Source organism: Chenopodium album, chromosome 17 (genome assembly GCF_948465745.1).
Source record: "Chenopodium album chromosome 17, dcCheAlbu1.1, whole genome shotgun sequence".
In the NCBI taxonomy this organism is placed as follows: Eukaryota; Viridiplantae; Streptophyta; class Magnoliopsida; order Caryophyllales; family Amaranthaceae; genus Chenopodium; species Chenopodium album.
The window spans coordinates 38,730,692-38,743,471 of NC_137850.1; the positions used below are offsets into that span (position 1 = coordinate 38,730,692).

Below are 12,780 nucleotides of genomic sequence, written 5' to 3' on the forward strand. Positions count from 1 at the left end.
TAACCTTCACCCTGTGAACGGTTTACAAGTTCCTAAAACTTGTTGGCGACTCTTTTTGCTCTAGCTTTCTTCCCTTTGGACGCCACCATGCTTAAGTGTATGATCACAGTGGGGTTCAAGTTTGGGATGATGCTTGAAATATTCCCTACAGTTTTTGGCGACTCCACTAGGGAGGATTTCTATTTTAATTCCTGAAATTTATTTCGGCAATGATTTAAAATGAGTGGATGAGACTCGGAAAGTTCTAAGTATTTCATGTGCGTAATTTTGATTAGCATTATTGTCATATGCATAAAAAAGGTCCTCATTGGATAGACCATCCGAAATGAGTCAAAAACATAGGATTTTTACACGTAGGAAATTTGAGAAATATCTTTTACAACTAGAATTGAAATAATAATGCGAAATCTGGAAAATTCTAAGAACGTAGATACCTGCTGAGGCATGTAGGAACTAGCGTCTAGAAAACAGGGCTTGTCGCCTGTAAAGTGCTTCTGTCGCCTGGCGACAGTTCTGTCGCTTGGCAACAGGGGTACTTTTGCGGCGACAGTCCCTGTAGTCCGGTGCCAAGTTCTTCCAATACCGAGCCAGAACTCTGCCTTCTTGTTTTGACCATTCACTACAACAATTTGACCCTTGTGCCACAAGTAAAATCGTGGCACAAGTATAAAATTCCCGTGGCTATGCACTTTTGCCACGGGAATCTTGAAATTTTCTCCCGTGGCACAAGAGGCCGTGGCTAGAAAATTGCCACGGGAAAATGAATGTCGTGGCAAATTTTGAAATTTATGCCACGAGTATTCACGTGGCAAAAATATTCTCTTGCCACGAAAACTAACGTGGCTAACACATTATTTGCCACCAATTCTACCGTGGTGACAAACTTTGTTGCCACAAGTATTACCGTAGCTAATAAGCTTCATTGCCTCGAATCTGTACTGTGGCTACCAAACTTTGTTGCCATAAATATTACAGTAGCTAACAAAGCTAAAAAAAATATATAATAAAAAAAAATTGCATTAATTAAAGCGAAATTAGTGAGAATCACATACAAATACACAAAAGTTACAACTTTTATTTTATTTGTGTTTATAATACACTAAAAACTAAATTAATACAATCTATAATTATGTTCATGTCTTCTACTTTAACTTAACATGATCTGCTGAGCTGAAGTTGATAAGGCCAGAACGTATCAATTTGTTGCTGTTGTTCGAAGCGTAAAACTAGTCAAGTTTAATAGGGGATCTCATATGTGAGCATTTGTGAGATATGATGTGCTGCTGAACGACATTGAGCCCTTCCGACTCTTCACCGAAGTCCTATAACATCAAACAAAGAAAGCTTTAGCCCATCTAAATAACAATTGTAGCTCTTAAAGCAACCAACAAAGAATATGCAACAGATCTATAACAAAGACAGCGGCATTTACAACGACAACAAAAGATGCAGCATCGGCATCGGCTGCATCAACAACAATAGCTGAAGTGGCTAGCCTGGCTGCATTAACATATTATTTGTGACAATGTTATGCATTCACAATCATTGATTCTGTAACTCATCAAAATAAATATGTATATATATATATATATATATATATATATATATATATATATATATATATATATATATATATATATATATATATATATATATATATATATATATATAAATCATTGATTCTGTAATGTAGGAAAACTAATATAAGTCTGACTTAAGCAGCAGCAACAGGGGAAAGACTGCAGGGTAGCAAGCAGCGGAGGGGGAAAGGCAACAACAGCTAGTAAGGGGGGAAAAGACACTAGGACAACAGGCTAGGAGAGGGGGAAAGGCAATAGCTGCCAGCACGGGAAAAAGAAAAAATGAAAAAAATACTACGTATATAGGCTATTGCTTTTTCCTGTCAAGTGTAACAATTTGAATTGAAGTCTAAGCTTGCAACTGATATCCCTTTGTTTAAATATGCAGCAATTTCTAATCACCCAACCCAAGGCAATAAAGGAGCATACACATAAATATAAAAATTGGTTAAACTAGAATTTACAAAGTGCCATCAATAACCGGTGAAGATAGCATTACTTACTTCATTCCTTTGAACCTTGACATCCTGAATCATCAGAATCTGATGAACTTCCTGCTCCAAGAAAATCCAGAAGTTGACTAAACTTCTTCTCCCAAACTGCATTATTATCAGCAATTTTTCTGTCCACGTCATTCTTAACAGCTTCCGCCTCTTTTTTGGCTTGTTCAGCTTCTAATTTAGCCTGTTCTGCTTCTGTTCTAGCATTTTCAGCTTCTTTTCTTGCATCTTCAATTGCTTGATCTGCTTTCTTTTTAACTTCATTCACCTCTTGAGTAAGATCAATTCGAGAGGGCTTTACTTTAAAATGTTGCGTAATACTTCTACCAGGTCCATATGCTTTCAAATACCCATGTGTATCTTTGCCAAGCACATCCTGAATAATTTGCTCATCTGTTTTCTGATTAAGACCTTGCTCTCTTTGTTCCTTTAATTTGTTTATCTCATCCTATGAATAAACAATATTAAGTTAGAAGATAAGATGGTAAATATTAAATGGAAAATAACAAACATAAAACTTATAAACTTACTACTGCATGAGTGTTATTTGCCAAATTGATTGCATTCACAGCCTTCTCAGATTTTCTTGTACGAGTTGCAACCAATACATCAACTCGAGAACACTTCCCGTCATTCTTCTTCTTCTACAAACATTACAGAGTTTTTAGAATCAAATTACACTCCTAATTATTGTACGTTTGCATATTTTGAATAAGTGCGAGAATTACTTCGTAAAATTTTTAGTGGTTTGGAAGCTAATGACATTTAGTTATGTCCAATAGAATTTAATTTTCCATGTGTTCAGAATTCAGCTAATAAAAAAAATAAAAAATAAAAAATAAAAAAAAACAGAAAATTATAATTAGGTGTGTGTAGGAAAGGGGCGCGGGTGGTGTGCAGGAATGCTAGGGAAGGGGGGCATGGGTGGTGACGTGGTGTGCAGGAATGCCAGGGAAGGGGGGCGTGGGTGGTGACGTGGTGTGCAGGAATGCTAGGGCGAGGGGGGCTAGTGTACAAGCAGGCAGACAAGTAAGTGGTAGGAGGGAGTGGGGGTTGTTATGTATGAAAGGACTAGGTTGGTGTGTAGGAAATCCAGGGAAGGGGGGCTGGTGTGCAAGTAGGGAGGGGATGCAGGTATGTGCAGGCAGGTGGCATCTGGCAGGAGGGGGTCGGGGCAGGTGTGCAGGCAGGGAGGGGGCTGGTATGTAGGAAGGGAGGGGGCTAGTGTACAGGCAGGGCTTGTGTGCAGGTCATAGAAAATGCAGCAACAGTAGGGGAGCACTCTCCACCCACAACAGCCTGCAACACTAAACACTTACAGCTGCAACAGATGCTTGTCTCATTAGTTTATTTAGTGTAGCCTTTTGAGCTATTTGGAAAATGATAGAATGTAGTAAAGGTAGTAATTAAGGCTTGATGTGACATCATAGAGTATTGTAGTCCTATATATGGCAAGAATCAAAAGTTAAAATTAGAAAGAGTAGTTATTACATACTATTTCTTGTCTAGTGCGACCGAAGCTTTTAGTGCCATTATAGTGAGGCATCTTCTGTTGTGCCCTACTTTCACTTGCTTTTTTGCTCTTCTCCTACAATAAAAAGGATTTAATAAATAATATACGTTAATTATATAAGAATAAAGATATACTATCTGTGTATTTTATCATAACCGCCTCTTCACTCCAATAGTCAACCAAGAACTTCCATTCCACTTTAGTCAGATGATTAGGCTTATTTTTGAGACGTTCTTCTTTTGTTTCCAAGTTTTTATCATTAAAGTACTTTGATTTCAATTTGCTCCTAGCACCTCTGAATAAACGTTGTGCATGTTTCATAACACACTCCCGCCTATTTTCAGGGTCATCAAATGACCACTTCTCCTGCAAAAGACAAAGATAAATTAATTATTGCCCATACATCAAGTTGACAATGTTTCATTGTTAATAAGAGAAAGAAAAACCCCATAAACATGTTTATTATGATAACATGTTACCGTGATGCAAGCCCACAAATGGTCTAATGTTTCAGATTTATAATCGTCCCAACATTTAACTTGTACCGAACATATAGCTTTATTTCGAACTTGTTGACCCAAGAAGAAAGAAAATAATGAAGCATTATCACCAATAGCCACACCATCATCGTCAAACTCCACATTCAGTTTTTCCCCAGGAGGTAACAGGGTAAGCTTTCTACAATATACCGTTCCTCTTTTTTTTTTAGCAGCACCTGTATCAAGCATAAGCTCACTGGGTAGTGAATTGACATGACTTGAAGCATATTGTCATATATATATATATATATATATATATATATATATATATATATATATATATATATATATGTTTTAAGGGATAATAAAGTCAAACCTAATGAAATGTTAAGGTCCTCATTCTCTGGTACAGTCATGAGTTCCTTGTCGTTCAATGGTTCAGTATCCAAAGATGCATCTTCAAGTTCAAGTGGTTGACCAATCTGTCGTCCTTCCTCATCATAGCCCCCCTCAGCGGTGTTATTATTCTCCCTTGTTTCTCCAATTTCTTCATCGTTTTCTGTTTACATGTATAGAATAAAAACAAGTCTTTACTGAAGTGATAAGAAAGGATTGGTTTTGATTGTTGCTGAAACTCTCTGAGTGATGATATTGAATCTATAGCATCCACAAACTATGCGTGAAATTGATAATCTGATTTTGTTCAATGTAACCAAAAAGCACCTATCTAGTTCACTCATATTACATGAAATATACTCAAAAATAAAAAAATTAAAATTGAAAACTTAGATGGTTAAATGGTTGGTGTTATGATCTAGCTGAAGGTTTGGCAGCCCGCTTTTTGACATGTATAATGAATCAACCAAGACCAAGGCCACCTATCTTGCATACATACCACAGGCGCAAACAACAGCAACAAATGGGCACAAGCACACCGAGCAACCCACAAGACAGACACCAACAACAAACAGCAGCAGGGGACACTAATCAGAGCAGAACCACTTTTCAGAAGCTCTATTTTGGCATTTGGGAAAGAAGACAAATGTAGTAGCTATTAGCAATTAAGGCTAGTCACATGTGTTGTGTTGTAAGAGAGTTAAATAGCAAGAAACTTGGAGAAAGAAGGTCATTCAGAAAAGTTGTAATAATTTAGTAGCCACAGTTGTAGTTTGTTCTCTTCAAAGCCTAACGGCTATATCAATTACAATCCATCGTCTTCTTCCTATTTTCTATTGCTTTACCTGAGTTTCGTGTAGTCCGTTGCAACATGATAGCAGCTAGCCACATTTAATTTTTCTTAATAAGATTATATCATGGTTGGCAACTTTAAGCTTAAATAATCATTGAGTGATTTTACTTCAAGAATATAAAAGAGAGACTAGTTACTTAAGTCAGACTACAAACCTCACCATCCAAATTTTATTAGCACTAACGTTACTCATATTCTTTACCAACCCAACCCAACCCAGCCTAGACCGACCCATATGCCATCTCTTGACCCCATTTTATATCTGAAATAAAGAATGCAGCTACAGAAAAAACATGACATAAAATTAAATTGTTGCGAAGGCTGTCGTAATCACTATCCCATTGACTTGGATTCTAATTTCTTGCTCAATACCAGCCCTCTTCCCTGAAACTTCATCCCTGTTGCACCTGCCCCGCCCCCCCCCCCAACTTTGCTTTCACCTACATGCAAATGCCCCTACACCCTCGAATCTACAACTCCCCCCTGTCTACACATGCACCTACCCACTCTCTTCACAAGCACCTGCCCCTTTCCCCTACTTGCTTGCAGCACACTCATTCCTATACCAAACTAAAGCTAAATTATAGTTCTATTTACCAGCAAATTTCAATAAGAGAGTTCACATCACTTTTACCTAATATGACATTTTGAAAGCAAAACAGCAACTAAGGTACCTAATAAGATCAAACTGACAAAAATAAGCTAGAAACCAAAATCAAGAATAATGAAGTACCTTTTTCTAAGATATCCATGGCCATTGTGGTTTGTGCTTTCTTGTTCGTCTTAAGAAACTTTGCCACTGAGTTTGGTGGAATGAAATTGCCTTTTTTGTTTCCTTCTCTCAAATGTCTTATGTTAGCCTGATAAAAATTAATTAACAAAAAATTACCAGAACTGTAGAGGTTGGTTGAAAAACTAAATAAATCATACTAATTAGTTCATATTATACCTTTCTTGTAAACCTGATTTGAGGTTCTATTTCACGTTCCTGATCCTCAAGCTCATCATTAGTGGGAACATATTCATCATCTTCCATGCCAGCAATTTTTTTTTCCTTTTTTTTCTTTTTTTTTGTCCCTTCAACCAAGCTTGTCAAAGAAGATGCGATTCTTTTTATGCCCAACGACTTAAGTCTGTTTTTGTTGGCTGCTATTGTAAGAAGCCTCTTTTTTTCATACTCATTCATCTGCATTTACAAAGTAAAAAACAAATAGGGTTAGACAATTTTACAATAGAATTTTAATGCACATTGAGTGCCTAATCTAATTTACTACCATCCACTGCATCCCTAATGCAAAGCTGCTGCCAGCTACTATACACATGGTGTACAATTACTGTCAAATACTACAAGCCATTTACCAATAACTGTGCATAAAACAAAAACATCCTGACATATATCTATTCAAATAAGCCAATAAAAACACGATTGCAAAGTGTGAAAAAATAAGTAATTATAACTACAAAGGTTTCTCAGGAATCCATGAATATATGTATCAACACATACAATTCATGCTAAAAAAATCAAAAAGAAAAAAAAAATTAAGCAATATCAATATCATCATCGTCGCTCTCTTGGTCACTCTCACTGTCATCCTCATCATCATCCTCTAGCAAATCGTCGTCATCTAATGTTTGTTTTATATCATTTAGATCTTTGGGTTGATTTTCCTTGGTAGCATCTACGATCATTTCACCAATATCATCTCTTATTTCAACAAATGGATCATGAGTCTCTTGCAAATTACTTGAGCTTGAGATATGAGCACCTTCAGATTGTAGTTGTTGCAATGCATCTTCTTCACTTTCAGTCCCTTCCTTTTCTACAACATTATAGTGATGCCTTGGGTGGGTCTTCACAACAACAAGCCAATCGGGATCAAGTCCGTCACTAACATAGAAGACTTGTTGAGCTTGAGACATGAGCACAAAGGGTTCTTTGGTACGCAATGAACAAAGACTATTGACACTCACATTGCCATGTTTGTCAACTTTGACACCTCTTCCTACCCTATTGACATCCCACCAATCACAATGAAACAAAACCACACGCTTTCCATCTAAATATTGTATCTCAAGTATGTTAGTGAGAATCCCGTAGTAATCTTTTTCCATATTCCTAGCAATGCTTTTCACTGTAACACCACTATTTTGGTGTACCCTTTTCATTTCTGTATTCTTTGTGTGGAATCTGAATCCATTTGCAAGAATCCCATTGAAGCATTGAACACCATTCAAAGGACCTAAAGCCAATGTTTTCAAATCTTTCACCACTTGGTCATTGCAATCATTAGGCAAATCGATGACCTAACAATAAATAGAATATTAGCTAAATAAAACTTAGACTAGTACTACACTTGTAATTAAAAAATAACTACAGTTGATTTTAAAAAATACCCGGTCACGAAACCAATCAACTAAATTTTTGTTTGATGTGGACTCTTCATATTCACTGAAATTCAAAAGAATAGTTGTTATAAAATAATCATGGGAAAGTATACTTGAAGTTTTTTATAAATAGAAAAGAAAAATATCATACTCTAAATAAGTTTGTGCTTCATCACAATTCTTAAGTACATATTCTCGAACTTGTGTTAACTCTTCTTCACTAAGAGACCTACATTTAGCCTTCCCTAAAGGAACATCAGACGATGCAAAAATTGATAGACCCTTGTAGTCATCATTTTCCGCATCATCATTCCTCTCAGGTTGATTAAATTTTGTCTCGATTTCATTCAAGTATTTTGAACAAAAGTACATGCACTCCTCAATGATGTAACCTTCCGCGATGGAACCCTCTGGCCTACTTTTATTGAGTACATAGCATTTAAATCTACGTAAGAGCCTACAAAAATAACAAATTTTTAATAAAGAAAAAAAAGTTGACTTAGTTAATAAAAATTATTAAATCAAATTTGAAATGCATAAGTACCTTTCTATCGGATACATCCAACGATATTGTACAGGTCCACCAATTTTAGCTTCCGTAGCTAGGTGAAGACACAAGTGGACCATGATGGTGAAAAAAGATGGAAGAAATATTTTCTCCATTTCACACAAGGTGACTACAATTTCACGTTCAAGATTTTCCAAATCTTTCACTTTCAATGTCTTTGAACACAAGTCCTTGAAAAATGTACTCAACTTCACTATCACATCGTACACTTTGGGTATGGACACCCCACGAATTGCAAGTGGCAATAGTTGTTCCATAAGCACATGACAATCATGGGTCTTTAGACCATAAATTTTACGCTTATCGAGGTTTATGCATTGAGAAATGTTAGAAGAATATCCATCGGGAACCTTTAATTCTCTAAAAACTTACACACTTTTTCCTTTTGTGCCTTAGACAATGTGTATAGTGCCGGAGGAATATGCCACTTTCCATCTCTTAATGTAGGAGCAAGATGTTTCATAACCTTCAAATGCTTTAAATCATGTCTAGCCTTTAGATTGTCTTTTGACTTCCCATCAATATCTAGCAATGTACCAAGAATATTGTCAAGCACATTTTTTTCAATATGCATGACATCAAGATTGTGACGAAGTAAGAGGTTACTCCAATACGGCAATTCAAAAAAAATGCTTTTCTTCTTCCAATTATCATCCCTCTTTGGCAATTTCATTGTTTTACCAAATTTCATGCCTTCAAGGTCCTTTAGTTGTTCTAAAATCTCATTGGAAGATAATTTCCTAGGAGGACCTCTTTTTTCTACTTTCCCGTTAAAGGATTTATTATCTCTCCATTTATGATCGGTAGGTAGAAATTGACGATTGTCCATGTAACAACATTTCCCCTGATTTGGTAGCCGAGCAGAGCTAGTTTCTTTCATACAATGAGGACATGCTTTATAGCCTTTGGTAGACCACCCAGATAAGTTTGCATATGCAGGAAAATCATTTATGGTCCATAACAATGAAGCACGCATTTGAAAGTACTCATTCCTTGAAGCATCATAAGCCTGAGCTCCAGTTTCCCACAATTCTTTTAACTCCTTGATTAATGGTTGCAAATACACATCAATGTTATTTCCCGGTCCACTTTTCCCTGGAATTAACAAAGATAGTATTGTGTAAGGTTGTTTCATACACATCCATGGAGGGAGATTGTACACAACAACCACTACTGGCCATATACTATAGTCACTTCTAAGCCCGCCAAATGGATTGAATCCATCACTTGCTAAACCCGACCTAACGTTACGAGTCTCTGCAGAAAAAGTAGGATATTCTTTATCTAAATGCTTCAAAGCTTCACTATCTGCTGGGTGTCTAAGTACTCCGTCATCTTCTCGTTTATCAGAGTGCCACCTCATCTCATTTGCTGTTTTGGACGACATGAATAGCCTTTGCAACCTCGAAGTTAGTGGGAAATAGCGTAACACTTTAGGAGAAGATTTATCACGCTTAGTATCGCATATGGAACACTTTTCAAGGTTAGCATTCTCTTTCCAAAATAGCATACAATCATTTTCACATGCTTCTATTTTTTCATAATCGAAACCAAGATTAGTAATCATCTTACGTGCTTCATAATAATTTGATGGCAAATCAGCACCTTTAGGCAAAGCATTTTTGAACATATGAAGCATACTAGTAAAAGCTTTATTAGTCATGCCATCCATACATTTGATTTGGAATAACTTCAAAATGAATGACAATTTAGAAAATTCATTACACCCGGGGTATAAAGTTTGTTGAGCATCTCTCATCAAATTTTCAAACATTTTTGCCTCTTTTGTATCCTTTTTATATCTAGGTTGATCAAACTCCTTAGGTTGTTGCTCCTCATCTAACATCTCATCTATGTCATCATTATTAGAAACTCCATGACTAAACCTGTCATGGATCATTCTAAATATATCATCATGAGCACTATCTCCCAAATCATTTCTACTTTTCTTTTGTGGGGGTTTGAAGTCTCCATGATAGATCCAACGAACATAACCTTGCACGATTCCATTCACTATCAAGTCGGTGTAAATTTCGTCCCTTGTTTTATGTGGACCATTGTTGCATCGATTACAAGGGCAAGGTACCTTCTTTTCCTCCTCTCCTAAATCACTATTCATTTCTAAGTCACCAAAAGCAAATTGAAGAAAGGAATTAACTCCATTTATATATAGATTGTCTGTCCTATTAGCACACCTCATCCACTCTAACCTCTTTTGAACCTCCGGAGTATCTATGTGACAATAAAAGCTATGAATGCAAAGAGAGCTAGTTAATTGAAAAGTGATAATAATAATAAAAAAAAATTAATAATATTTTGTGTCTTACTTCTTTAAGGCTTTATTTGTTAAGAAGGGTTATCATTATTTAAGAAAACTACCTATTCTGACCACTCATACTTTTATATTGCTGACACTGAAAAATTGCAAAATTCCAAAGAAGGAGCTTCAAATTCATGGTTCAGCCTTCTACAAAAATTGGCCTTTAATGTCAACTATCATAGTTTATTGTTTTTTCCAGCTACATGATATGGCATACAATGAGGTAATATGAAATATCTAGCGACATAAAGACGTCATTGGAAACATCAGCTTCAGGTTTTAACATGATTTGATTATGAAATTTGATTTTTTCTTTTCCCCTCAGATATTCTCATTATGGACTGTAAGTCCGAAGTATATTGGAGGATTGAGTTCATCAACTCAAGATGTTGGTCAAGATCTATAGCATAGTTGCAATGCATTTGAACTCAAGTATCAAATATATCATATATTAGCTATTTCTTTTCTTTAAGATGTCCAATTGTAAAAGATCTGAGGATATTGATCATGTTCATAGGATGGCACTATTTAATTTTACTAATATCATAAATTAGACTAATTTAAGTAGCACATGCACACAAATTATCAGAAAAAACAGATTATACAAAAAAATATAATCAAAGATACAAAGTAATTACTTTTCACAAAAAAAAAAAGAAAAAAAAAAGAGGAATAAATTAAATGAAATCAGGAAAATTGCCATACGAAATTATGAAAATTAAAGAGCAAAAATCTTAAGCCACACCAAATTGTAGCAGAAATTGTAAAAATAAAATCAAAATTCGAGAACAAATCTGTTCAACCATAGCAACTAGAATCCAACGTAATTCAATTTCTACCACATATGTATTAGAAAAAATAAATTAAAATCGCCATTGATTCACACATTAAAACACAACATATGAGAAAAACGAACAGTAAATAGATCTAACCTTGAAATTTTGTCCAAGAATTGATCTTCTGAGCGTTAGTCGAATCTTCGAATTAGGGTCCTTCGAAAGAACGGTTTTGATTCTTAAGCGAACAAGGTTTCTGAAATTTTTTTTTAATAGGAAGGTTTCTGATTTTTGAGGAGAATTTTGTGGTTTTGGTAAATTGTTTAATAAGTGGCGGCTAATTAAAAAAGAAAGTGGCGCCTAATCAATTTTGGGATTTGTGAGGGGGATTAGTGTTTGTGAGATGTTTTTGTTTGGGGTAATTAGCTACCTAATCTGTGAACTAACTTTTTTTTTTTTTTTTTGAATACAGTCAACTAACATTATTTGTTAATTAAGATTAAGTGATACTTTATATAAGTATCAGTATAAGTGTATAACATAATGAGCTTATGTCCTTTTTAATCTTTTTTGTGTTTTGTTGATATGTGTTTGTTTTATTTTTAATTTAATTTTAAGTGCTTAATTCTATTTTTTTATTACACATGTATGATTATTCATAATGTAATAACTCATTAATTATACTACCTAAATCGAAGGTGGTATATATATATATATATATATATATATATATATATATATATATATATATATATATATATATATATATATATATATATATATATATATATATATATATTATAAAGGTGCTTATTAATAAAAAAAAATTAAAAAAAACGAAATTACTTATTCAAGGGTTACTTATTTAAGGAGTTACTTGGTCGGTCAAAGGTTACTATTATACGTTACTTATAACCAACCGAGTAACCCATGAATAACTAACCCCTAACTGACCAGATAACCCTTGAATAAATAACCCCACAATAAGTATTCTCGAAATATAAAAATACGTACTACGGAGTATATAAATACTTACTATTACATTATCATGTAACTAGAGTGGACAACACGAGTGTTTGGGTCAAGTTTAGATCTAGTTATTGTGGGTTACAAGTAATTGATGTAAGACCATGTTAATTACATTAGAAACGTTTGTTTTATATCATTTGATCTTGATAGTTGAGACCAACAAGAACCATATGTATTAGAACATTTAGAATTGAAGTATAATTATGTTTTCTTACATTTAATAATCAAGTTTAAAAAAATAAAATTGTGTGAATATCATTTCAGCTTAATTTCATTTCAGTTCATTTCAGCTCCAATCAGTTTAGTTCAGTTCAGTTCAGATCTGATCCGTTTAGTTCAGTTCAGCTTCAAATTTCCTTCATTCTCAAAAAAATATTCATT

At 34.8% G+C, this 12,780-nt stretch overlaps 2 protein-coding genes across 2 annotated transcripts; both read right to left on the reverse strand.

Moving 5' to 3' along the window:
* Positions 1-2,610: 2,610 nt before the first annotated feature.
* Positions 2,611-11,724, reverse strand: LOC145589651 (uncharacterized). The gene is made up of 8 exons (XM_081646316.1): positions 11,527-11,724; positions 6,271-6,507; positions 6,055-6,181; positions 4,449-4,631; positions 4,073-4,308; positions 3,887-3,959; positions 3,576-3,668; positions 2,611-2,724 (listed from the first exon to the last, which is right to left on the reverse strand). The coding sequence occupies exons 2-7, from the start codon at positions 6,505-6,507 to the stop codon at positions 3,646-3,648; spliced, it is 879 nt and encodes a 292-aa protein (XP_081502442.1). The 5' UTR covers positions 11,527-11,724; the 3' UTR covers positions 2,611-2,724; positions 3,576-3,645.
* On the reverse strand, positions 6,519-8,531 carry LOC145590177 (uncharacterized). Its single transcript, XM_081646933.1, has 4 exons — positions 8,251-8,531; positions 7,858-8,163; positions 7,716-7,770; positions 6,519-7,625 (listed from the first exon to the last, which is right to left on the reverse strand). The coding sequence occupies exons 1-4, from the start codon at positions 8,529-8,531 to the stop codon at positions 6,861-6,863; spliced, it is 1,407 nt and encodes a 468-aa protein (XP_081503059.1). The 3' UTR covers positions 6,519-6,860.
* Positions 11,725-12,780: the final 1,056 nt, after the last annotated feature.

Bases quoted from the DNA above. Each gene is read 5' to 3' on its own strand.
- LOC145590177 (XM_081646933.1), bottom strand. From the start codon at position 8,531: ATGGAACAACTATTGCCACTTGCAATTCGTGGGGTGTCCATACCCAAA. The intron at 7,771-7,857 runs GTATGATATTTT...TTTGAATTTCAG, and splicing joins GAAGCACAAACTTATTTAGA to TGAATATGAAGAGTCCACAT. The intron at 7,626-7,715 runs GTATTTTTTAAA...ATTTATTGTTAG, and splicing joins TTGATTGGTTTCGTGACCGG to GTCATCGATTTGCCTAATGA.
- LOC145589651 (XM_081646316.1), bottom strand. From the start codon at position 6,507: ATGAATGAGTATGAAAAAAAGAGGCTTCTTACAATAGCAGCCAACAAA. The intron at 4,309-4,448 runs GTTTGACTTTAT...TGCTTGATACAG, and splicing joins GGACCTTAACATTTCATTAG to GTGCTGCTAAAAAAAAAAGA. The intron at 3,669-3,886 runs GTGCTAGGAGCA...TTTTTATTGTAG, and splicing joins TGCACAACGTTTATTCAGAG to GAGAAGAGCAAAAAAGCAAG.